At 55.0% G+C, this 26,121-nt stretch overlaps 1 protein-coding gene across 3 annotated transcripts in view; it reads right to left on the bottom strand.

Annotated features, from left to right (window-relative positions):
* The window catches only part of AP2A2 (adaptor related protein complex 2 subunit alpha 2), a 60,749-nt gene extending 39,811 nt beyond the window's left edge, over positions 1-20,938 (bottom strand). For 2 of the 3 annotated variants that reach the window (XM_024574080.4, XM_024574081.4), the window contains exon 1: positions 20,712-20,938. In XM_024574080.4, the coding sequence (XP_024429848.1) occupies positions 20,712-20,778 (67 nt within the window). In that variant the 5' untranslated portion in view covers positions 20,779-20,938. Of the gene's footprint in view, positions 1-15,390; positions 15,467-20,711 lie in introns of all 3 variants that reach the window. The other variant, XM_045183319.3, reaches the window with a different exon arrangement.
* Positions 20,939-26,121: the final 5,183 nt, after the last annotated feature.

The raw sequence follows: 26,121 nt of genomic DNA, 5'->3' as shown, positions 1-26,121 counted from the left end.
AGACTGAGGGCTGGCCCGCGTGTAGCCTTCTGTCCTGTGGTGTCCCTGTCTGACGCTGGTGTCAGCACAATGCTGGCCTCCCAGAATGAGCTGGGAAGTGTTCACTGCTCTATTTTTTCAAAGTCTATAAAGATCAGTACTGACTATTTAAGTATTTGGTAGCATTCACAAATGGAGCTACCTGGGCCAGGCTTTGTTCTTGTGGAAAGTTTGTAAATTACTGATTCAATCTCTTTACTTGTTATAATTCAGGGGTTTTTTTTCCTTCTTGAGTCACTTTCAGTTATTTATGTCTTTCTAGGAATCTATCTTATCAAAGTTAGCTAATTTTTGGTATACAATTACTATTCAAGGTACTCCATTCTCATCCTTTTTATTTCTGCAAATTCAGTAATCATGTCCCTTCACTCATTCCTGATTTTAGAAACTTTTCTTTTAAGATTTTATTTATTTATTTTTAGAGAGAAGGGAAGGGAGAAAGAGAAACATCAATGTGTAGTTGTCTCTTGTGCGCCCCCAACTGGCCTGACTGGGAATCAAACCGGCAACCCTTTGGCTCCGAGGCCAGCGCTCGATCCACTGAGCCACACCAGCCAGGGCTGATTTTAGAAGCCTGAGTTGTCTCTTTTTTCTTAGTTGGTTCAGCTAAAGCCTTGTCAGTTTTGTTGATCTTTTCAAAAAACCAACCTTTGAGCTAATCTTTATTTTCTTCTGCTTACTTGGATTTGTTTGCTCTTCTTTTCCTGGCTTGTAAGGTGAAACATTAGGTTAATGGTTTGAGATCTTTTTTTAATGCTAGAAATCCCCCTCCCCCCAAGCACTGCTTTCACTAGGTCCTCTATGTTTTTGGTATGTTGAGTTTTTATTTTCATTTATCTCAAACTGTTTGTTTAATCTCGCTTGTGTTTTCTTCCCTGACCCAGTGGTTGTATAGGAGGGCACCTAATTCCTGCACATTTGTGGGTCCCCCCCCCACCGCCACCGTTCCTGGTCTCTAACCTCATTGCTCGGTGGCAGCACGCTTCCGATCCTGCTCAGTGTACTGGAACTCCTGCCGTGGCCTCACACGTGGTCTACTCTGGACATCCCGGGCACTAGAGCGGAATGTCTCCCCTCTTCCTGGGTGAAGCAGTCTGTGGGTGACCATCAGGCATGGTTGGGTCACAGTGCTGGAGACTCCCACTCATTGCTGACCTTCTGTCCAGCTGTATCTATTCCTGAAGGCAGGGTATTAAAATCCCCAACTACTAATGCTGAATTGTCTATTTCTCCTCGTGTGTTTTGAGGCTCTGTTATCAGGTGTACATATGGTTATAACCTTATAAATGTGCTTATAAAAGGGTCAGCCTCCTTGAGGGATTGACTTTTTCTCATTACAAAGTGTTCTTCTATGACCCAAAAAGTGACTTCTGTCTTTAAGGTTATTTTGTCTGATGTTAGTGGAGCTGCTCCAGCTCTCTTCCGGTGCTGTCTGCATGGAGCATCGTTTCTCTTCCTCTCACTTGTGCCTTTCCCTTTAGAGAGTCTCTTGAACACAGGATATAGTATCTTTGAATCTATTCTGCCCATCTCTGCTTTCTAAGTCAAGTGGCTGACCCACGCACATGTAAGATAATCACCGACAAGGAAAGACTGACATCTGCCGTTTTACTGTGTTGTCTCATGTCTGGTGTCTTCCACTGCTGTCTCCTTTCGTGCTAAACAATATTTTTAGCACACCAATTAATTCCCTTGTTTCTTTTACTACATTTTTTAGTTATTGTCTTAAAAGTTACCTGGAAATTTTAATTAACAACTTAAAACAGTCTAGTTTGGGTTAATATAAACTTAATTTTAATAGGGTAAGTTTTGCTCCAACACAGCTCTGCTCCGCCCTTGGCGCTATTATTGTCACACAATCACATCTTCATAGTAGTAAGCCCATCCGTGTAGTTTTACTTACACTCTATTAACGTTAATTAAAATTATTGCTTCATGCAGTTGTCTTTTAAATCAAATAGGAGATGAGAGAAATCCAGATGAAAAATGTGGTTATACTTTTTTTTGTGTTCACCCCATGCTCCTCTCCCCCCGCCATCACCAGACCGTGGTCCGTGCCCACAGGTGACGTATGTACGTTTCTTGTTAATCCCTTCACCTTCTTCCGTCCAGCCCCCCAGCCTGCCCCCCTGGCAGCTGCCAGTCTGTGCAGGTGTCCTCGCCTCTGTTTCTGTTTGGTTCGTCAGGTTATTTTGTTCATTAGATCCCACATATAAGTGAGATCATATGGTATCTGTCTTTTTCTGACTGGCTGATTTCACTCAGCCCAATACTCTCCAGGTCCATCCATGCTGTCGCAAAAGGTAAGTGTTCCTTCTTTTTCAAAGCCACGTAGTATTCCATTATGTGGATGTGCCACAGCTTTTTTATCCACTCACTTGCTGATGGGCACTTGAGCTGCTTCCAGACCCTGGCTATTGACTTGAATTTTCTAATGTGTATGACTTCCACGAACAATATTTGTTTGTCAGTGTGCACATTTTTAAAGCCTGTTTTCAAATGGAGGAAATGTATGAAAAATATTATAGCTCCAAGCAAGCTTCACTGGATAAAGGCAAATGCTGTATCAAAGGTGGAAGCTTACACAGAAACACAGTGTCTGTCACAAATTTGGGGGGTCTGTCTTCAAGTACTCTTTCTGCCCCTTCTCCTACCCCTCCTTTCTGGGACTTGTGGGCACATCAGGGCGCCTGGCGGCGCCCCACAGGTCTCTGAGGCTCTGCTCATGTCTTCATTCCGTTCGTCTTCTGTCCCTCGGACTGGACCTAGTTTGCCTGCAGAATGACCTTCATCAGTCTTCACAGGCCTATTCTCAAGTTCCCTGATTCTTTCTCTTGCCAGTTCAAGTCTATTCTGGAGCCCTCTGGAGAATTTTTCATTGTAATTATTGTATTTTCAACCCCAGAATCTCTTTGGGTTTTTTTTAAAACAATTTCTGGTTCAGTTATTGATATTCTATTTGGTAAGGGAAAATATCAGTCTCATATTCTCTTGTAATTATTTAGACAATGGTTTTTTTTAGTTCCAGGGACATTTATAGTAACCAATTCCTTGTCTAGTAAGTCCAACATCAGGACCCTTGCAAAGACAGTTTCTAGACTAAAGACAGGGTATCTTAGATGACAGAACGTGGCAGCTCTGGAAATGGGGGCACCCCTTCCCAGGGATGTGGCTGCTGCTGCTGTGGCAGCTGCTTAATGATTCCCCAGACCACGTCTGTGAAGTCTGGAACCCTCTCGTCACAGCCACCAAGATCTTGCTCGGCAGCCGGGTGCTCAGCTGAGGACCTCTTCAAACGCCTCCGGCCAGTGAGTGTCCAGACACTCCAAGGGACTGAGGCACACCTTCCCCACTGAGCCCGTGACAGCTCTGCCTCTGTCTCCACTTCCTCCCTGCGCAGGGGTCAAGGGAGCCCGAGGTGACAGGCAGAAGCCCTCTCCAGTTGGCCCTAGACACACACAGTCCTGCTGGCATGCAGCCTTCTAGGTCCACATGAACCTATAAGAGCTTTGCAAAGCCCCAGATGGCGATGGCGTGTCATTCCTGACATCTGCCTTTCCAGGTGCTGGCCAGGACCCTTTCAGGTCCTCCGCCTCCAACTGTGATAGTAAACAACGGCCCACTCCTCGTTTCCCTCAGGTACGCTAAGGACAGGGCTCTTCCCACTGAGGGAGGTCAAATGATGCTAAGCTCCGCCCACAGGCACCTGAACTGCGAGGCCACTGAGATAGTGTCGATGCCCTGAAGGGCTCTGGGGACCAACTCCGGACATCTCCACAGCAGGCAGTTTTCGCAGCGGCCACAGACCATGAAAGAGGAGAGTGAGAGGACGTCCAGTATGCGTGTCAGTTTTTCTTGAATAAAACCTCCTGAGATTGCTTCATTTGTACCACCAGTATCTCCACTGCTTTTGTGCAGGGGTCCATTCCAGAAGGGCATTTCTGCTACAGATTCAAAGCCACTGTGAAAAGAGAACTAGAACTTGACCATTCGTGTCTCCCGTCACTCCTGATTTCCAACCCTCCGGAATCCACCTTTGCCTTTCCATCCCACCGCCTCGATTCAGACCCTCGCCTTTTCCGTTGGACCAGAGCAACCTCCCCCTAACTGGCTTTCCTGCCTCTGAGCCTAGTAAAATCCATCCTCTGCGTTCAGACGACTATTCTACTAATACAAAAAAAAAACAAAAACAAAAACTGCATAGCGTCGCTCTCCTGTTTAAAATGTGTCAACAGTCCACATTCTACAGAGGAGGGTGCTACCTTCTCCTGCCACATCCCCACAACCCACTGGGCACTGCCCACACTAGCAACCCCCCAGGACCCTGTGAGTGTGTCCTGCTGACACTAGGGCTCTCCACAGGGGGATTAATGGTGCCCCCTCTTTCCTGGGCCATCCCCCCCCACCCTGCCAGAAAGGCAGGGCCTGGCGGGCGTTACCCACATGGTGTGGGGCCAGACACCTCCTAAGCTGATTGCCACTCCCACCCCTCTCACCCTCCACCACTCGGCACTCCAAGGACAGGGCCACATCTTGGGACCATCCGTGTTCGGCACGTGAGAGAAGCCGCCAGGCTTGCCACACGGTCTCCTTTCCTCCTCTGACCCAACCGCCTATCACCTCCCTCTTGGCTCACTCTACAGCAGCCACCCGGGCCTCCTGCTGTTCGCTCCACATGCTGGCTATCTTCCCCTGCGAAGGCCTCTGCGCTTGCTGTTCCCTCAGTCCAAAGTGTCCTGCACCTGAGTCCTGTGTGGTCCAATGCCAGCAAGCCCAGGCCTGGCCACCCTATCTGAAGCTGAAAACCCACCGCCCCATACCCCCCATCACCTTGCCCCCTTCATTTTCCACTACTGTACCTACTACCTGCTGACAGAAGACAAACTGCCTTGTCCTTGTCAGTCTGTACCCCCCAGAGCGCAAGCTCCACGAGAGCAGCAGTGGTGTCTGCCTCTCGGGGCTGCAGCCGCAGGGCCCAGGGCCAGCCTGGTCCCCGGGAGGTGCTCCGCAGGCCTGGGTGCAGAGGGGTGCCCGGCATGCAGTGTGTGCTCAACGCAGCAGCACACAGCTGACACTGACCGTGGCCCGGAAGAGTCCCCAGGGCTCTGCAGCAGTTGAGCTGGAGGACGAGGGACATGTGCTGGACACTGGGGTCTCCACCCGTGCAGGGACATTTTTTCTCAGTGCCCTCTGAGGGCCCCCTCCCCTTACCCAGCCTGTCAAGAGTCCCGCCCATTTGTCCCACAAGTGAACGCTCTACTCTCACCACCTCCATTGCTACCACCACCTCTTACCTAGACTAACAACTTTCCCGGCCTTTCCCAGCCGCTCCCAGCTGCGCCAGCTGGTTCCCTACAGAGAAGCCCAAGCAATCTCATAAATACAATTAGACCTGTCACTCACCCGGTTTCCTCCGCAGCTTCCTGCGGGACACTAGGAGAAGTGCATGCTCGCCACCCGCCTGGGCCCCTGCCCAGCAGCCCACGTTGTCTCTGTGGCGCTCCCTCACACCCTATGCTCCAGCCACACGGCCCCCACACCCCCCCCCCCCCGTCCTGAAGCAGAGCCAGCTCTGTCCCACCCCACATCTCTCCCCTCACAAGGCCAGTCCCAGGGGGCTTCAGGACCCTGCTTACCTGTCACTCCTTCAGGAGGCCTCTGTGAACGCCCTACCTGAGGTACTGTCCTGTGATCCCCTACCAGGATGAAGTATATTCTAAAAAATAATTCAATTTTTTAATCCTCACCCGAGGACATTTTTAGAGAGAGGAAGGGAGAGGCAGATACATCGATGCAGGAAAGAAGCATCGACTGCTTGCCTCCCCTGTGTGCCCGAACTGGGAATCGAACCAGCAACCTACTGGTTCCAAGACAACACTCTAACCAATGGAGCCATGTAGGCCAGGGCTATGTCTACTTTTAAAAGGTGGAGTTCAGGACCCTGGCCGGTAGCTCAGCTGATGAGAGCACCGGCCCAGGAAGCCAAGACTGCGGGTTTGCTCCCATGTCAGGATGCAGCAGGAACCAACCACTGAATGCGTCAGTAGGTGGAACAACACAGCGACGTGCCCCTCTCTCTCCCTTCCCCCTTCCTTGCTAAGATCAATTTAAAAAACAAAATAAAGTAATTCTGGGAATTTAGATATCCGAACTCCTCTGGATTGACGCCTCACCACGAATAGGGGTTAATCAACTCTGGCTTACGCACAGAGAGAAGTTTCCGTTGACTACATTCCTTCATCAACAAAAACTGCTCACAATGCACACAGCGTCTATGAGGCCAAGCCCACCGAGATGCCGCACTCCCCTGCGCTGGCTTCCAGGTTCCAGGGCACTGCGGCCCACGCCCGTGGAAAACAGGTGTGCAGAGATGCATCCCGTCCCGTTGTGCACAGGGGACATGCCCCTCCCCCCCCCTCGCTTGCTTCAGGTAAGAACCAGAATAAATGCCACAGAATCACGTCCCCTTTAAAATTCCACTTACAAACACACGGAAAACAAGCTGTACGGGAGAACTACCTGCCCAAGGTAGATTTCATAATAAAAGGTATTATTACTTCATTTAAAAGTGAAAAAGTACAAGTACCAAAAGTTAAATTATTCTTTCCCAAGGCCTTCTCCCAAGTGGTGATTAATCCACAGTATAAATGATGGTTGCCAAGCCTCATGTGTGTAACACATAAAATCAGTCAAAAACTTATTTAAAAGGAGAAAACCATATGGCCATTTTGGACACCGCACTGAGATGGCAACATGGTAACTGCCTGCAGGAGGGAGGACCCGCAAAAAGCAAAGCTTCTCGGACAAGAGCTGAAGAGTCTGGGGTGGGGGGGTGCACAGACGCCCCGCGGCACACGCAGCAGAGCCACAGCCAGGCAGCCCACCCCCCATCGCCAGCAGACAGCCACAAGGCCCCCCTGGAGGAGCCCGAGCACTGAGGGTGCAAGCCAGGCAACGCACTGAGTGGAGCACGAAAGGGGGCGCCCCCCCAGAGAGGCAGCATCTAGGCTCACAGCACCCACCCAACCCCCCACCCCGAGAGGACCTGAGAGCTCATCCTGAGGAAGACAGGAAAGCTGGCGGTGCCCTGTGGGCCCCCATAAAACACAGACCCTCCCCCAACAGACGTCCGGAGGCAGCAAGGCCTCCTCAGAAGCCCTGCCCACGTTGGCCAGTGCTGGTGCGTGCTCGTGGACAGGCACTGCCTACAAGGCACCCAGAATGGCCCACAGCACGAGCCAGAGACCCAAGGAAACCTACAGAAAGGAACTCAGAGCACAGAGGCTGTGCAGACAAAGAAACTCCAGAACAATGAATATTTTTTCCCTAAAGATTTGATTTATTTACTATTAGAGGGGGGAAAGAGCGGGACAGAAACACCCATGTGCAAGAGATACACCAATTGGTTGCCTCTCGCACGCCCCCAACTGGAAACCTGGCCTGCAACCCAGGTGTGTGCCCTGACTGGGAATCAAACCTTTGGTTCACAGGTTGGCGCTCAGTCCACTGAGCCACACCAGCCAGGGCACAATGAATATTCTTACATAAATAAGAGAAAATACAGCTTTCAGAACTGGATGCCACCAAAGAAGGCACACAAAGACAGTAAGAAAGCCCTGAAATTATAAAGGTGAGAACAGAAATTCAAAGTTCAAAAGAAGGGCTAGAGGGCTACAGTCAGGGCCCAAAGCTGGGGGCTGAAGATCAACAGGTGCGTTACAAAATAGCAAAGCCAAAGGCCATAGCTAACTCCAAAAATATTAAAGCTGAACCATTCTTCTCACTGAGAAGAACACTTTCCAACATGAATTAAATGCTGCTCATTAATGAGATCCAATATTGAGACAAGTTAGAGAATGGGAGAAGGAAAAGCTTAGACAAGTTAAATCCTCACCTTCCACAGCAATAAGTCAACAAATAATGACTAAAAGGGGAAAATCCACAAATCATATAAACAAGTGATTTAGAATTAGTAAGTAATCACATTATTAAAGTAAGCATGAAAAGAGATGGCTATTAAATGAAAATAATTGACTCTGAGGTTTAGGAACAGGATGGGGAGGGGTCATGTGTTTTATAATTAACTACTTAAGCTACATTCCTGACTTTAAGTTCATTTTAAACATTTAATTAAGGACAACACTAGAAGAAGAAAATGAACAATAAAATGCAGTGGACTGTTTAGGTTGATAAGTAACTAGGCCTGCCCAGTTACTTATCACAGCACCCCTCTCCCTGCCCGGCTAGGACTCACCCTTGACGAGGAATATTCCAGTACAGGACCACCCGCTGCCAACCCACACCCCTGCCCTGGGCACCTCGGAAGATCTGGTCCCCACCACAGCCACCCCTCCAACAGTCACCCACCCCCCACTCCACTGCAGGCGTCCCTCTAGCCCGACCTCTCAGCCTACTCCATCCACCAGGGAAGCAAATCCAGAACGCCACTGCCCACGGGGCCCGCGCCCCGCACCCCACTGTGTCTCTCCCTCCCTGTCCTCACCACCTCTTGGCCAGCTTCACTCCCATCCCAGGAACCCAGCCCTGACCCAGCCCTGACCCTCGCTCTCCCTCTGTGCGCTTGCTTCTCAAAAGCCCTCCCTGCTGAGCCAGTTCTTGGCCAACTGGCACCAAGGGTGAAACCAGATATACAGTCGCTGGGCTGGCCTCACACCTGAAGCCCAGGGAGGCCCGCCAGCTCTTCCAGCCGCTTCTCCTCTGCCTCCAACACCCCTTTGCCCCCCTCACTGGAGGCTGGGGAGCCTGCTCCCTCCTCCATCACCTCCACCTGCCCCTCTGCCTCTTTCCAACCCTTCCTTCACTTCCTCCCTGGCCCATCTCTCCCATCAGCCTGCAAACATGCTCTACGTCCCCCACTCCCCAGGGGTCTTCACCTTTCTCACCTAGTTCATAACCCTCTAACTAGTCTCCTGCTTCCCCTTCCCTCCCGCTCCCTGACATCTGCCTCTCCCCCTCCTTCCAATTCTGATGTCCCAGGCTGTCCCCCAACTCCTGCTCCAGCCACCCCGGTCCCCCGGCCCCCCAGCCAGAACTCCAGCACACAGCACCCTTGAGCCCAGCCACACCATCTAAACTGCAACCCCCTGTTCCTGCTCTATTTTCCTCTTACACTTATTTATTTACCTCACTAGAATGTAAGACACATGAGGGTATTCTTGTATGTTTTGCTCACTGTGCAAATGTTGAACTAAATCAACCTTTTTTAAAAAAGATTTTACTTATTTGTTTTTAGAGAAGAAGGGAAGGGAGAGAGAAAGACAGGAAGAGAAACATCAGTGTGTGGTTGTCTCTCACGCTTCCCCTACTGGGGACCTGGCCTGCAACCTAAGCATGTATCCTGACTGGGAATTGAACCAGCGACCCTTTGGTTCAAAGGCCTGCACTTAATCCACTGAGCCACACCAGCCAGGGCTGAATTAAGCTTTTAAAAAAATCTGCCCTCGCTGGTGTGGCTCAGTGGATTGAGCACCAGACCATGAATCAAAAGGTCGCTGGTTTGATTCCCAATCAGGGCACAGGCCTGGGTTGCAAGCCAGGTCCCCCACTGGGGGTATGCAAGAGGCAACAAATGGATGTATCTGTCACACGTTGATGTTTTTCTCCTTCTCTTTCCCCCTCCCTTCCCCTCCGTCCAAAAGTAAATAAATAAACCCTTAAAAAAGAAATCTTAGGATGCCACACCCAAATATGAGGATCCTGTGAGTTACCTGCACAGGCAAAAGGAACTCTGCAAATGTGATTAAAACCAGGGAGTAACCCTGGCTGGTGTGGCTCAGTGGATTAAGTGCAGGCCTATGAACCAAAGGGTTGCCAGTTCAATTCCCAGTCAGGGCACATGCCTGGGTTGCGGACCAGATCCCCAGTAGGGGGCACACGAGAGGCAGCCACACACTGTTTCTCTCCCTCTTTCTCCCTCCCTTCCCCCTCTCTAAAAACAAATAAATAAAAAAAAATTTTTTTTTTAAACCCACCAGAGAGTTATCCTGGGTCCCTCAGGTGGGCCCCATCTAATCAGATGAGCCCTTAACTGCAGGTAACTCTCTACTTAGAGGCAGGAGACCGGAGGCTAGAGATACGGCTGAAGAGGTCAGAGATCCAGATATTGAAAGGGACTCATGGAGGCACTCCAGGAAAGCACGAGAAGGAACATGGGGCAGACCCGCCCTGGGAGCTGAGACCTGCCGTCCCTGTCCCCGCCTGGGCCTCAGCCCAAGGAGGCCACAGGAACAGGCAGCTGGCTCTGCAGACACCTGGTGAGACTCTAGGCAGGGCCCCTGCTGAGCCCGGCTGTGCGCAAGACAGGAGCACTGGAGACAGGAGCACTGGCTTGTCTGCTCCAGTGGCCACTGAGACCCGCAGGCTCTGCCCTTGGCAGCCACCGCCCTTTCTTTCCTCCTTACAACAAAATTCCTCAGAGAGGTGAGACTCACGTTTCCCAATCTTTCTCCCTTAACCCACCACATCAGATGTGCCAGTTCAGCCTCTCCCATGACCCACCTGCTGGCCCCCTCGTCCCCAGGAGAGCTGGCCCAGCACCAGGGTTCGGAGGCCGTGGAGTCCACACGGGCTCCACAACTTCCTAGGCAGTCACGTGGTCTGGGGCCCCTGAGCCTCTGCTTTCCCATCTGTAAGGAGGAGGCTCACAGCACTAACATCAAGGATTCCCATGCAGGTCAGAGAAGTGCAGGAAGGGCTCGTGCCAGGAGCAGACACACCCTGGGCAGGAGAGCGCCAGGAAGCTGTGGAGAGGCCCTGGCGTCTGTCTGGTTACTGACCCACCCGTGCACACACCGTGGGAAGGGCTCCATCAGACAGGAGGGGAGAGAAAACCACGAGCCCGCCACCCACAAGCCAAAGGGAAGCCTCAAACCATAGGGCATCGAGCAGAGTTCCAAGGAGTGCAAGCTCTCAAGAATGGGGTAAAATGAGCCCCAGACTAAAGGCTGGTCTGGTCTCTCCTTGTAAGGCTCAAGTTGTTTCATCCCAAAAGCAAGCTCAAGAACATTTGAAGAAATACAAAAATATTCAGCACCAACAAGATGAAATTCATAACATGCAACATCCAATAAAAAATTACTAGGCATGTGAACAAACACGAAAGCACGAACCTTAATGAGTAGGGAAAAAGTCAATCAACAAAAACAGGCCCAGAAACGACACAGATGACAGACTCGGGAGGGAAGGACACTGAACAGCACTATGACTCCATTCCACAGGCTCACAGGGGTGCAGGAGACGACCAGCCGGTGGAGGCCCGGCAGCAGAGGATGGTGAAGGAGGGCTGAGGCTCCCTGGGGTCCGAGGTGGAAACGTGTGGAGGGACTAGCAGGGGGACCACGCACTGCAGACACAGCTCCGACGCTCTGCGGGTGAACACATGGAACAAAACCGACTGGACAAGACAGGCAGCAGGAAAGCGTAGGCCTGGGGCTCCCCACAGGCATGTGATCGGAGCCCCACAGAGGGGTAGGGACAGAAAAGTACCTGAAAAAATAGCTAAAGAAATAATGGCCAAATTTTTCAAATTTGATGAAAACTATAAACCCACTGATCTCAGAAGCTCAAACCCCAAGCACAGGAAACCTGCAGACAGGTACGAGGAGCATCATAAATAACACTGACTAAAGCCAAAGAAAAGGACACTCAGAGCAGCCCCAGGAAAGGACGGCCTCATGTGCAGAGACAACAATGAGCACAGGGGACGCGAGCCTGGGACCCGGGCAGCACCCTCCTCATCCTGGGGCAGAATGCAAAGAAGGCGGCCCCTCGCCGTGCCCATGTCTGCACAACACGTGCCCACACCGACTTGCTGCCTCCAGCCTGGCCCTGCCGTGATGTCAGGGCTGCAGCCGGACGGCCGCTCCTGAGCCGAAGGCCTCCGAGGAGCCCACAGCCCCGCTCACCCTGCTAGACGCGGCCGCAGCACCCCAAGGTCCTGACCTCCCCCTGCAGACAGTCGCCTTAGACACCCAGGGTCATGGCCACATGACCTCCTTCAACCTCCTCCAGGCAGCCTCACCTGACCCCCTTCTGTGGCACTGAGAGCCCTCCCCTCTCTTCCCTGCTTTATCTTCTGCACAACAGATGGACGAGTGGGTGGAGATACAAATGTTTCTCTCACTTATTCTATCTGTTCCCACAAGAGTCTGTTAGTTCCACTTGGGGTGGTGAACACACCATACGATGATGTAGTACGAAACTGTACACCTGAAACCTATATAATTTTATTAACCAGTGTCACCCAGTAAACTCAATAAAAAAGAAAAAAAAAGGATTTAGTTCTGCAAGCACTAAATTCTGAAACCAATGAAACTCCAGAGCCTGGAATAATCCTGGCTCACAGCAGGCACTCAACAGATTTCTCAAATGAATGAACAAATCGCACAATTATGTCAGGAAATATCTGACGTAACTGAACAGATATGTCAGAAAACCAAAAATAAATTTTAAAATACACACACACCTTCAAAACACTGTTCACTCTTGGGGTTGCATCAAAACTACAGCAAAACATTAAGAACATCACATCAGTCCTGGTGGGCATGGCTCAGTGGACTAAGCGCCGGCCTGCAAACCAAAGGGTGGCCAGTTCAATCCCCAGTCAGGGCACATGCCTGGGTTGCAGGCTGGGTCCCAAGTTGAGGGTGTGCGAGAGGCATCCGATTCATCTATCTGTTGCATGTTGATGTTTCTCTCTCTCTCTTTCTCCCTCCCTTCCTCTCTCTCTGAAAGTAGATACATGTAATCTTTTAAAAAAAAAGAATGTCACATGAACAACTGTTTTCTATACTACTCATTAAAACCGGATTGACATGAGACGCACAGAAACGCCACCTCTGAGAGTCCACATTAGACAACATCAGTACCGACAGAAGAGCACCTCTGTCCCCCACCCCGACCAGCCGCCACACAGGGGAGCCACACCCTGCCCGTGGACCTCGGTCTTTCAGAAAGGCCAGCCCTCAGTCACAGCACACCTGGGCACCAAAGGACTGGGCACCTGGGGAGGCTGGTGGTGTGGCTCCACCCAAGGACAACCCAAATGGTCTTCAGGTAAGGAGGTAACCAGGGTCTGAAACAGCTGAGGACAGACGCTGCCAGCTAGCTGAGGGAAGTGCCTGTGAGGAGGCAGCTGTCGCCTCGCGTCTGTGCCACTCAGCAGGACTCAGCCACAGAGGACTGACGCTCCCCAGCTCCACGAGGCTCAAACCCTGGCTCTGGCCTGGCTGTACTGCACACGGCAAAAGAAAAAAAGCTTCAGAATTGTATTGCTCCATAGCAATAAATGCAATCCAAAAGCATTCCAAAAACATTTGCTAAATTTTTTTTTTGCTCTCGTTTTTTGCTATACTTTTTCTATTGGCTGTTTTAAAAGAAATTCAACATCAACTTAGTGCCATTTTTAATACTTTTTAAGCTGTAACAGAAACACACAATCCCGCTCTCAAACACAGCCATGAAGGCAGACAGGCCACAGAAAATGTGAAACACAAACCCCAGCGCGGCTCCCAGTGCTCAGGAGCGCAAGCGCTTCGGACACAACGCAGAGAGCAACCGAGGCCTCACGATGCCCGCGTGCCACCCCCAGAAGGGACTTTAAAGGTAAGAAAAGCACCTTGCAATGTGAAACAAAAACCAGGCCTGAACGCTGGCCTCCAGTTTCAGCACCCAGTAGACCACCACCACAGCCTGGGGCAGCAGGGAAGAAAGGCCAGCTCCCTGACCCCAAGGACAGGTGGCCGCCTGACCGGCACAATTCTCACCAGGTTTACACCCCGGGCCCGCAGGCCCAGAGGGCAAAGGGGAGCGAATGGGAACAGAATCAGAGTTTGACTCAACCCCCAGGAAGCGTTAGTCCTAAATGACCGCATCCAGCACAGCCAGCTGCCTGGAGGCCCTGGGAGGCTGAGGGAGCTCCACGGGGCCAGAACCGCCCCAGGAAGCGGGTCTCAGCCTTGCCACAAAAGTGGGCCTCCCCTTCTGGGGCCCAGGGTGGATGTGTGCGCATCCCTGGCCTTCATAAATCTATGGCACGCCTCCACCCCAGGAGATGAACTGGACCCACCCAGGGGCCTTTAGGACCCCACTGCCCACACGCTCATTACTTGGTGACAGTGGCCCACCTCTGCCAGCAAGGCTGAAGGAAAACATGTGAAGCACGGGCAGGAAGTGGCGTGTGAAAGCAGGCAGGGAGCAGCGTTTCAACTCTATCTTGTGACCACAGCAGCACCTTGGCCAAGGCTGGGACCCCCTCCCTTTCCAGCATATGCATCTCATTGTCCCAGCGTCACGTCCAGCATAGGCCGCACCTGTGCACACACTCTCACCCTCCGCATCCAGCCACCCTGCCAGCTCTGTGCCGGAGCACAGGAGCTGGTTCTGGCTCAGCCTCAGTCCCCAGCCCCATGGGAGCACCAAGCGGAACCTCTATGCCCAGAAAGTCTCGCTGCAGTGGCACACACTGCCTATACAACGCTTCCATCACGTCCACTTTCATACCAAAGTCGGAAAGATGTGCGAAGAGGTAAACGCCAGCACCAGCCAACACATCTGGTTCTATCCTGGAAGCCCTGGGCGCCACGTGACCTCCCTCCTCCCACAGCAGCTGGGAGAGGTACTCACCCCACACCCACCCACCGTGCCTGACAGCAGCCATCCCCTGTAGAGCTCCCACCTGTGGGGTCTTACTCTCAAGCCTCCGGGATCTTCGGTCCGGCCCGACCTGCTGACCAGACAGGGGCAGGACCGCAGGGGCCATGCCTGCGTCCCCCTCCCTCATGCCGTGGGTGGGGTGGGATGGGGTGGGAAGGGGGGACCAGACACACTTCCACCAAACAAAACACACACAACAAGGCCGCAGGCCAACAGGAAGCACCCCAAAGTCTAACCTGGGACCACCTTCTCCAGAGGCCTCTGCCAGTAGTGTGCTCTCCCACTCCCTCTGCCCCTCGCTCCAGCTCTTGTCCACCTCCAAACCAGAGAACCCCGGGGCAAGGGCCCACCTCAACCACCCCGTGTGTATATGGGGGTCCTGAACACAGGAGGCGCTTGGTCACAGGGAAGGTTTGTGTCTGAGCCCCTTGGATGCCATTTCTCTGAGCCCCACACAGTAGGCCCCAGAGCAGGCCCAGATGCATCCCGATCTAAAACCTAGGTCCCCACTTGTCCCAGAATGTGGACATGTGCAGACTTTGGGGGAGCACGGCGCATGGGCCCCACCTGTCAGCCCGCTGCAGCATCCTAGAAGCAAGCACACCTCAGAAACGCCACCCGCCAGGGAGGCCACACGGAGCTTCAGGCAGTGCACAGCCAGCGTCACCAAGGACTTACAGAAAAAGATGCTTAGTTCTTAGAGCGTTCCAAGTTTGAAATTTGAGCCATGGGAGGACGGCCTCATCCCAGGAACCTGCAAAAATGAGCAGGGGAAATCCTGAGGAGCTCAGGCCAGCCCTGGCTCAGGGGCTGACACAGGAGCCACACCCTCCATCGTGGTCAGGGCGAACCCCGCAGGCCTCCCCTCTGGTCTGTCTCTACTTGATGTTTCAGAAGCCAGGGAAATGCCATTTAATCCACACGGGCAGCCTTCCCAATAGCTCTGCACCTTCAGAATCTGACACAGCCTGCTGCCAAAAAGCCAGAGTGAAAATCATTTCAAGAGGAAAGGAAAGCAATTCTAGGTATCCGGCAGGAGAAGACACTTATCACCAGGACACATCAACTTGTCACAAAAGACTGACTGCCCCCTTCAGAGGAGCGAGAAGGGACACGGGAAGACACCTGGACAGTTCCTAGAAGCAGCAGGCACCAGCCTTGGCAGGAAAACTCAACCTGGACCAAGCCCTTCCTTCCTCCTCCGCCTGGTGGCTCGTCTCTCCACTTACCCTCCGTCACATACTTCCTTAATCAGTTTCTAAGAAATACATACTGTGCATGAGAATGCAAAAGAAAATATGCCAGAGGAGCATTCTTTTTCAAAAGGTCAGCAGTTTTAAACGGTACACTCAAGGCTAAAATGAACCTTACATTTTTTAAAAGTTTAAAAGTTACAAAAGAGACTGACAAACTCTGACTGATCTTATTACTAGGCAGGAAAATTAAGCACCGACTTTAATTTTTATACTGAAGTTTAAGCTGAATTTACATTTTTATGTTCAGTTTCTCTATGTCCAATTTCTGACTCATAAGAAATGGATTTTTGCTCTGGCCTGTGTGGCTTAGTTGGTCCTGCAACCGAAAGGTTCTGGGTTCAATCCACAGTCAGGGCGTATATGATCCCTGGCACATACGGGAGGCAACCAATCAATGTTTCTCTCTCTCTCTCCTTTCCGCTCTCCCTTCCTCTCTCTCTAAAAGCAACTTCTTAAAAATGTCCTTGGGTGAAGATAAAGGAAAGAGAGAGAAATGGATTTTATGAACAAATAACCTTTTTTAAAGTTTAGTCATGCTAAAGTACAATGCAGAGGGTTGCCAAATTCCAACAGAGCTGACAGACTTGAAAGGAGCCAAGCTCTGTGAGGAGCGCACGGGCTGCTGAGGGGCACTCCACCAGATCGGCAGGGCGCCTGCCGCAAAACCCCATGCCTTCTCCAAGAAATGGGGAATTTAGGTTTTTGCCACATGGCTAACTACAGCTTTCCACTGCTTCGCGCCAACCGAGTGCGTGCCGGAGGGATTCAATAAAACTCCTCCCAGCACTGCGGGGCTGGGGGGGGGGGGGGGCCCACAGGGACACAAGGGCTATTTCCTGCCCCCCACAGGGGTCTCAGAAGAGTAGGGACCCCTCACTTCCTCTGAGGTCCTGATGTCCTGTAGGCAATTCTGAGTGTGACAACACTTCTGAAGTGTTGCACATGGCGCACGAAGCTCCGCTGTTGACGTGACAGCCAACGGCAGGCATGCAGACGAGCATCAGCGGCTGCAGCCACACGGGTTTGAGCTGCGCTGGCCCTCTTCTGCGTGGGTTTTGTCTCGTACAGCCTGTACGATGCATGTACAGCCTGCCCTCCGTGTCCCCGGGTTCCACGTCCACTGCTGGGAACCACTGGACGTGGAGGGCCCACTACGCACCGATCTACACCATTTTACGTAAGGGACTTGAGTGCCCACAGATTTTGGTGTCCATGGGGTCCTGGGACCAATCCCCCTCAGACACAGAGGGGCAGCTGCAGTTAAGTTTCTGGGGAATCACAAGTCGTGTGCAGATTTACAGCCGCACGGGGCTCGGCCCCACTAACCCTGGCTTTGTTCAGGGGTCGATCGCTATGACCCTCCTCCAACACACCACGTGTAGAAACAAACGGAAGCTCCGAAATAACGGAATAAATGGCAAATAACTACGACTTTCCCAGGGCCAGCAGCTCTGTCGATTTCTTTGACACTGATTGAAGAGTGTGGCTGCGGGCAGCCTAGAGGGACCCTAAGGGCACTGTGCTGAGCCAGGGGAGCGTCCCAACAGGACTGTGGGGGGCCCTGCAGGGGGCTGTGGGGACCGAAACAGATGAGCAGCAGCTGGGGGAAGACTGGCTGCAGGGGGCAGCCTGGCGGGCTCTGCGATGACGGAACAGCTCTGTGTCTTGGTGGAGTGGGAGCTCCACGAAGCTACCCGTGGGAAGAGCACGTGGGCCGACACACACACACACACACACACACACCACCACGGCAGCCCGGGGGAGGTGTGAGCAGGCCCAGTGGCCGCACAGGGGTCACTCTCCTGGCGCTGATGCCGAACTGTAATGGGAGATGTCTGCCTCAGAGGAGGTGGAGTGAAGGGCCCTCCCCATCCATTTCTTTGCAACATCCTATGAATCTATATTTGTTTCAAAATAAAGAATTATTTAAAGCCCTGACTGGTGTGGCTCAGTGGGTTGGGCGTCATCCCATAAACCAAAAGGTTTCCGATTCGATTCCGATCAGGCCACATGCCTGGGTTGCGGGCCAGGTCCTTGGCTGGGGGTGTGCGAGAGGCAAGTGATCGATGTATCTCTCACACATCAGTGTTTCTTTCCCTCTTTTTCTCCCTCCCTTCCCCTCTCTAAAATAACTAAATAAAATTTAAAAATCGAATTATTTTAAAACTGGGACTAACTAAAAGGAGCGTGGTTTTTTAATGCCAGTTAAGAGAGAGAGAAACAGCTCACTAACTCCCACACACTGAACTCACATTAGCTGAACTCAGCGGCCTCTGGGTCGCAGTCCACCAGGAAGGACCGAGTTCGTTCTGAGGCACTGAACTGGTTTGCTACTTGTGCCGCGAAGCGGGAGCCAGGTCCCGGCTGCCCAGGCTGGGAAGGGTCGTCCTGCGCAGCTGGCCGGAAGCAGGCCGCGGGCGCGAAGTGCGCACCCATCAGGGCAGCTCCTAAAGGTCTTAAAGGGGAAGTCTGAGAAACCAGTTCAGAAAGATGGAAGGGAGTCGCGACTTCCGAGCTGACACCGAAGACCTTAGTGACTCTTCAGTTCCACGGCCACCCCCTCTGTCCCCTGAGGAAACCGGGGCTGCCCAGCGGCAGCGGGTCACGGAGCAGGTGAGAGGCCCTCGGAGCCCAGCGCCTTGCGGCCAGCTCGGCGCCCACTCTCCAGAGCCCGGCACCGGGGTCACCAGAAAACAGCACGCACACAGCATCGGAGACGGGCAGGGGCAGGGGATGCCGGGCCAAGCTCTGGCCCAGGTTCCTTTCCAACCCCCCGCCCAGCCGCCCGCCCACACTTGTTCAGCCGCCGACCCCCTGCTATCCCCACAGCACTTGGCCCTCCACCCGCCCTTCACCCGGTGTCAGCCTGAGAGCCATGTCCTCGGGGACATCTCACCTGTCTGCTCCTCTCCTCGGCACGCGCCTCATGCCAGACACTGTGCGGGCAGGGGGCGGGGGAGGAGCAGGACAGATGCCGACCGCACCTGTGGAGCTCAGGGGGCGGGGCGCAGCACCCCAGGCTCGGACGGGGAGGCACGGTGCTGCAAGGGATGGGCGGGGGGCTGGGCAGCGAGGCCAGGGCGCTTTTCAAGAAGAGACCTGCCAAGCCCCCATGAGGGGCTAGGCACCCCTTCTTCCATCAGCTCCTTCGGGGAACAGACTGTCTTATCGGCTGGTCTACACTGGGGGCTCTCAGCAGGGACAAGTCTGCCCGCGGGGCAGCGTCTGGACACGTCTTTGCTTGTCAGGACGGAAGCGCCCGGTGTCTAAGCACAGGACAGCCCCACACAGCAAATGCCCAGCCCGAACGTCCGCGGGTGGCGGTGGGGAAAGGCCGTCCGCAGCCAGTCAACAAGCGCCTTCTAGCCGAAGGCAGACCCGGCGCAGAGCACAGGCCCGTGGCGCCAGCTGGGAGGCCCGGAGGGTCTCCACCCCCGCGCCCTGCCCCACGCGTCTCTCTTCCAAGACGAAGGACAGACTGGCAGCTAAGTTAGGGCTGCAGAGGGGCCCCCTGAAGCGGCGGCACAGTCACGCAGCTCTACCAGATGCGTTAGGAATAAGACGGTGGTCTTCTTGGAAATCACGTCCCACAGCAGAGGGAGAGAGAAAGGAGAGCGCTGCGCTCCCCGCAGAAGCACCCAGGGCGTTTCCACAGCCCCTTCTGGCAGAGCGAGGGGGGGGACGGTCCGAGCCGCCCAGTCCGGTCCCGCACCCCAGTCGAAGCGGGGGGAGGTTACAGACCTTCTCGGAACCGTAGTCCGGCCCTGGCCGGTGCGGCTCAGCGCAGTGAGCGCGGGCTGTGAACCGCGGGTCGCCGGTTTGATTCCCAGGCAGGGCACACGCCCGGGTTGCGGGCCACGGGGCCACGTGGGAGGGAACACACAGCGATGTTTCTCCCCTCTCTATCTCCCTCCCCGCCCCTCGCTCTAGAAATAGCCTGAGAATACATACAAATACATTTATACACACACACACCTTAGTCCTAGAGCAATCCACAAAATCACAGTCAGCGCCCCAGACGGGAAACCGGCTTTGTGCTCCCGTTTTCGATTAAGTCTGAGGGACAGTCTCTGAAAACCAACGGGGCTGTCTGCACACCCAGCACGAGCCCGCTGGGCACAGGCTCTCCCCACGCCCGCCCAGGCCCACCGTGGGGTCTCCCCGGGGAGCCAGCCATTCCGCTCAGGGGCAACAGGCCGGGACCCGGCACGCAGCCGCTCCCCACTCCCAAAGCGAAAACCCACGCTGCTGCGGGAGAGGCTGGGTTAAACGCTCCATTACTAGAAACACGGAGACTGCTCAGAGATGACATCATGCTGGGGAGGGGCGCCTTCGCAGGAACCCCTCGCGGTGCCACAGCCGCCCGCGCCCGCCACCGCCAGGTGCTCGCCTGGCGCCCCGCCCCGCACCCCGGCCCGAGCCCCCGGCCCTGCCTGCATCCCAGACTCGCCTCCCGCACCCGGGCCTGCACCACCAGCCTCGGGCCCCCGCCCCCCGGACGCCCGCCCCGCCAGTCCGCACCCCCGGACCCCCGCCCTCTGATTCCACACGCCCCCCGGCCCCCGGCCCTCTGAGTCTGCACCCCCGGGACCCCGCCCTCTAGGTCCGCGACCCCCCCGACCCTCACCCTCAAAGTCTGCACCCCCGGGACCCCGCCCTCTAGGGCAGCACCCTCGGACCCCGGACCCGCGCCCCTCGGACCCCCGCCCCCCTCAGGCCTCCGCGGCCGCTGCCACCACTCACAGTTGCGGATGTCGGAGATGAAGACCGCCAGGCCCCGCATGCCGTCCCCCTTGGACACGGCCGGCATCTTCGGGCCCCGGGGAGCGGCCTGGGCTGACAAGCCTGGAGGAGCAGCGGGCAGCGGGGAGCGGGAAGCGGGGAGCGCCGCCGCCGGAGGAGCCGCCTCAGCCCGAGCCACCTCAGGCTCCCAGTGCCGCTCTCAGGGCGCCGCCGCCGCGCGCGCGCACGCACGCACGCTCGCTCGCGCGGCCGCCGCGCGGGGGGCGAGCACGTTGAGGGCGGGAGTGTGATGATAGGCGCGGGGGCGCCCCCTGCAGGCCGACGCCGCGGGCGGGGCCGCGCTGGGAGCCACCGGCTCGGTCTCCCAGGCCCCCACGACCCGCCCAGCCTCAGCTGTGCGGCAGCTCGCTGCCCGCCTAGGGGGGCCGGTACGCATGCAGAGCTCCGAGCCCCTGACGCTCTTGGCCCTAGCCATGCAGAGCCAGGCCCTACCTGAAGTGACAGGACTGCTCACCCCCACCCCACGGCAGCACCGGGTGACCGCAGGGCCAAGTCTATACAATCCGACCCCTCAATGCCCAGCCAGGGCCCTTTGCCACTGCGGCCACCACGGGCCCCTGCACCCCAGGGAGGCAGAGGACAGCCCACACTGTCCTAGTGCAGCCCACACTAGGGGCCCACACTGCAGGGGCCTTGGCGGGCCTGGACACCCCAGGAGTCTGTTTGGATAGCAGGTGGCCCTGCCGAGCCCTCCTTTGTGAAGCCAGATGGCTTTGAAGAGGAGGCTCCCTCCGAGTTATCTGGACCCTGCACCTGGAAGTGGCCCAAACCCACCGGTGAGACCTGTCCCACCCTGGCTCACTTCCTTAGTTCCCGGGGAGAGGTCTGCCTGCATGGACCCTCCCAGGAGGAGGAAGGGGCAGGCCCCTCCCACAAACAAGGCACCCCACCCAGGCTCTGGGCCTCCAGGACCCCTGAGGGAAACTGGAACCTGTGGAGACCCAAACCCTTACAAGACAGCAATTCTACCAATTGCCAAGACCTCCCAAAGAGCTGGGCCAGTGAAGGGCTTCCTGGAGGAGAGGAGACCCCCCAGGCCCTGAGTTCCCACAGTGGGAGCTAACACTACCATGGCCAGGCCAGGGAACTTAACAAGCAGACCCCTACTCACTCCCAGCAGCCAGAGACCCATGAGGAGCCTGGACAGAGTGCTGGCCCAGCCTGAGGTAGAGGGCTTCTTGGAGGAGGAGCTTGGGTCTGAGCAGGCATCTACCTTCTGTCCATGGTGACTCTGTGCTGCCCAAGCCTCCCAGGGAGTGTGTGTGCATGTGTGTCTGGGGGGCGGGGGCAGTCTCAGGACCTAAGGGGAAACACAGGCGGCGCAGACAAGCCCTTCAAATCGCTCATCACCATGCAGCCATGGTGACGGGACCGCGGCCACTGGGCCTTCCCAGACCATGGTCACTGCTCCGAGAGGCACAGGCCACTTGAGTACTGTGCAATGCTTGGAAATGTTTTCATTTCTTAAATTGTGTAAACTGGACATCTATTACATTGTAGCCACTTGTAGTCACAGCACAGTTCCCCAGGGCAGGAGTAGAGCCAACATCTCTTCCCACTGGGAGGTGAGGGCCCCATAGATGGGTCTCAACACTTGGATTGAGAAGGAGGAAATGAAGGCAGGGAGCCCGGAGCCCAGAGCCTGCAGTGTGGCCAAGGGGTCAAGGGCGTCCTGCAGCGTTAGCGGGCCGTGCTTGGCTCCTACCAAGACCTGAGCCCACTCAGGCCTCCTGTGGGGTCTATGAGAGACTCAGCTTCCATAATGGGTTTCAGACAGTGAACCTTCTAGAAAATTGGGGTTGGCAGCCTGGTCCAGGCACATGGCTAGTGGCCCTGAGCATCCATGCCTGTTCGGGGACATAGAGGTGGCAGTCCTTGGCACCTGGTGTCCACCTGTGGTCACCAGGGATGACATGCTTGGGGAAGGCCAGTCGCTAGGGACCAAGCACATCCTGGCCATGGACTCCGGACAGCAGGAGGAATTCAAGAATTCTGTGGGCGTTGGGTGCTTCAAGCAAAGCTGTACCTAAAGAAGGAGAGTGAGGAGCTAAGGTCCCTAACTGCTCATGTGACAGTGACCAGAGAGGCCCGTGACTGCAGATGTCATCTGACGGCCACAGAGCTGAGCCCAAAGCCACACACACAGCTGGATTTGGATTATTGCGAAATAGCCACAGAAATTGAACCTGAGGCCTCGCTACGTCTTACAGGAATGCTAGCGTGCTAGTGGGGCATGTGTGGGGCCCAGGGAATTGTAATGCCTTAATAGGGGTAACTTAGGGGTCCCTGGGGGAAGACCACCGACCCCTACTTTCCAAGGGCCTCCAGTCAGCCTCACTTCTTTGGATGAAGTTATCCCCATAGTTGAAGACCCCATAATGATACCCAATGAAGGAGTTGCTTTGTAAGAGAAAACTCAGTGGCCCTCAAAGCCCCCTGGCCGCCTCCATCCTCTGAGACCTGGGAGAGTCAGGTCCCAGAACAAAGCCGCACCCAGATAGAGAGGGCTGAGCCCCCCTGGCTGCAGTAAGTGGAGTTTATGTCCTGCAGAGCGTGTGTGGGACAAATTCCCAGGGAGCAGGCCTCAGACAGCCTGCCACCTGGATCAGCTGAGCCGCCGGGGCAGCCAACAGCCCGGAGGCTGGAGTCGGGGTGGCCCGGGTTACCACAAGGTTGAGATGCCAGTAATGCCTGGATATAGCGCAGAGAGAGGAACTGGGAGATCTACTGCCTCCCACGGACGAGGCATCTGCAGTCAAGGTGTCAGCAGGGCTGGCCCCTCGGGGCTGGGAATAAGGACCTGGCCCTGGCCTCTCCTCAGCTCATGGACGGCCATCTTTCCTCTGTGCTCGTTTCTGTCCCAGTTCCCCCTCTTTCTAGGGCGTGAGTCAAGTCAGATTAGGAGCCCACCCTGCCCCACTATGAATGCCTCTTATTTCAATCTGCCATTACCCTGTTTCCAAATACAGTCACATTCTGGGATGCTGGGGGGAAGGGCTTCAACACATGAACTTTTAGAGGGTACAATTCAACCCCTGACAGATGATGATGTGAGCAGATTTGGGGACCTGAGTTGGAGTGCCTGCCCCTTTCCACCCCATCTACTTGGGACAGGGCTCCATTTCCAACAACATGGGCGAACGCCGTGCCATCTGCCGTGCCAGCCCTCAGGCCACCCATGTTTACGCCACAGTGGCTGGGGGCTGTTTCACTCTGCCAAACCAAGGGCCTGGGGCATGTCGGGATGCCCCTCATCCTGTGCGATGGTTTGTCAAGACCACTTCACATCCACCTGCCTGGGGGCGTCCAAGGGGCTTAGCAAGCACTGTCAATCACCGGTAAACAGCCACAGAAGCAGGCAGCTGGTGACACCAACCAGCAGAGGTGCAGGAGACAGTAAGGAAAGTCCTCCCGCCCCCGAATGCAGCCAGCTCAGGACCCGCAGCACAGCAACCAGGACCCCTCCAGTGTGCCTGAGTTACCTGTTGAAAAATACACCCCTTGACCTTAAAGGCCAGACCAGCCATGCTGGCAGCTGGCCAGCAGGCCATCACCAAATGGGCCCGGCAGTTTGGCGTGTTTTCTGGTGAGGGTTTCCCTCCCAGGCCAACAACCACCTCCACCCACCACAGCTCCTCCCTCTAAGGGCCGGCCAGGTCTACCTGATAGAACATATGCCATTTGGAGATTAGCCTGAGAAAAACCGCTTTAGGAGAGACAACTTACCTAAAAACATCCATTTCCCAGGACCGCCGTAACAGTGACCACAAACTGGTGGTTTCTCTGCCCGTTCCAGAGGCCAGAAGCCCAAGATGGAGGTGTCGGCAGGGCCAGTTCCCCAGAGGCTCTGCAGGAGACTATTCCTTGCCTCTATTCTAGCTTCTGGTGGCTGTGTGACCCCAGTTCTGCCCCATCAGCTCGTGTCCCCATCCCTCCATGTCTGTGTGCCAAAGTTCTCCATCATTTTTTATTTTTTATTTTTTTATTTTCAGAGAGAGGAGAAGGGAAGGAGAGAAGGAGAGGAACATCAGTTGGTTGCCTCTCAAACGCCCCCAACCAGGGACCTGGCCCGCAACCCAAGCACGTGCCCTGACTGGGAATAGAACCAGCGACCTTTTGGTTCACAGGACAACGCCCAACCCTCTGAGCCACACCAGCCAGGGCTCCATCTCTTTTCTTTCATAAGCATTCCATTCAGTGGATTCAGAGCTCACCCTAAATGCAAGATGATCTCATCCCAGGATCCCTAACGACATCTGCAGAGACCCTCGTGTCAAATAAGGTGGCCTTCACAGGCACTGTGGTTTTGGGACATGCTGAGCTTTTTGAGGTCCACCATTCACCCCACTACGGCCACCAAGAAATGCTGCCCATTCGACCGCAGTGACACACACATACCGTCCTTCCCCTTTGGGACGGAGTGCATGAAGGCTGGTTAGGGAATGATGAGGAGCATGAAACCTGTGCCTGACTCCACGCAGCACAGCCCTGTGCGGGGCCACCTGCCCGTCGCAGATGCCCACTTTGGGGCCCAGCACCTGCCTGGCTGCTGACCTACATGCTGGGCAGCACTCAAGGCCCGAGTCACAGCGGTCCCTGGCCAAGGCCAGACGGGCTGGTGGGGCCCACACGTGGGACACAGACAGAAAGTCTGCTGTGCTGGCCCTGGAGCTCTATCCAGAAGCTTCCGCTGAGTGAGCACGCCCACTGCCTCTCCCTTCCCGCTCTGGACTTTGCTTATCCCAGCACCTCGGGAGGATGTCTCCGTCCACCGGTGGGGGTCGGGGGCGGGGGGAGGTGGTGAAACTCAGCAGCAGGAAATCCTGATGTGCATTTCTCTTCCTGGGTTTCCGGCCTCAAAACTGGAATGTTTCGGGACCCAGGAGTGATAGGACGTGGTCAGTGATAGTGGTCTTGGCCCTGTTCTTGGGACAACCCCCGGCCAAAGCCTCCCTGATAAAACAAGACAAGTCACAGTTGTCCCTGCTGGGAAGGGTCTTGCCTTGTTCCAGCTCTTGGCAAATGAGCAGAGGCCCACAGCAGCCTGCAAGCCTGGGGACCGCACCCTGGCTCCAGGCCAGAGGCAATGGCCTGCTGGCAGAAGACACAAGTCCAGCCCCCAGGAGCCCCACAGCCACAAGCTGTGGTGTGTTCTTGCGTGGTCAGCCACGTAATGGGCTCCCCATAGTAACTCAGGGACACCATAGTGGCTATCCTGGACAGGAAACGTCAGGGTGGGGACTCTCGGTTGGCCAGGTGCACCTGGGCGCTCCAGCCCTTCGAGTGTCCCCAGACCATGGAGGGTCCAGGAGCAGGAAGGTATGTCTCTGCAGGCTCCCTGGCTCCATGC

This window comes from Desmodus rotundus, chromosome 5, assembly GCF_022682495.2.
Source record: "Desmodus rotundus isolate HL8 chromosome 5, HLdesRot8A.1, whole genome shotgun sequence".
NCBI lineage: Eukaryota > Metazoa > Chordata > Mammalia > Chiroptera > Phyllostomidae > Desmodus > Desmodus rotundus.
This window is presented reverse-complemented; position numbering and strand designations above follow the sequence as displayed.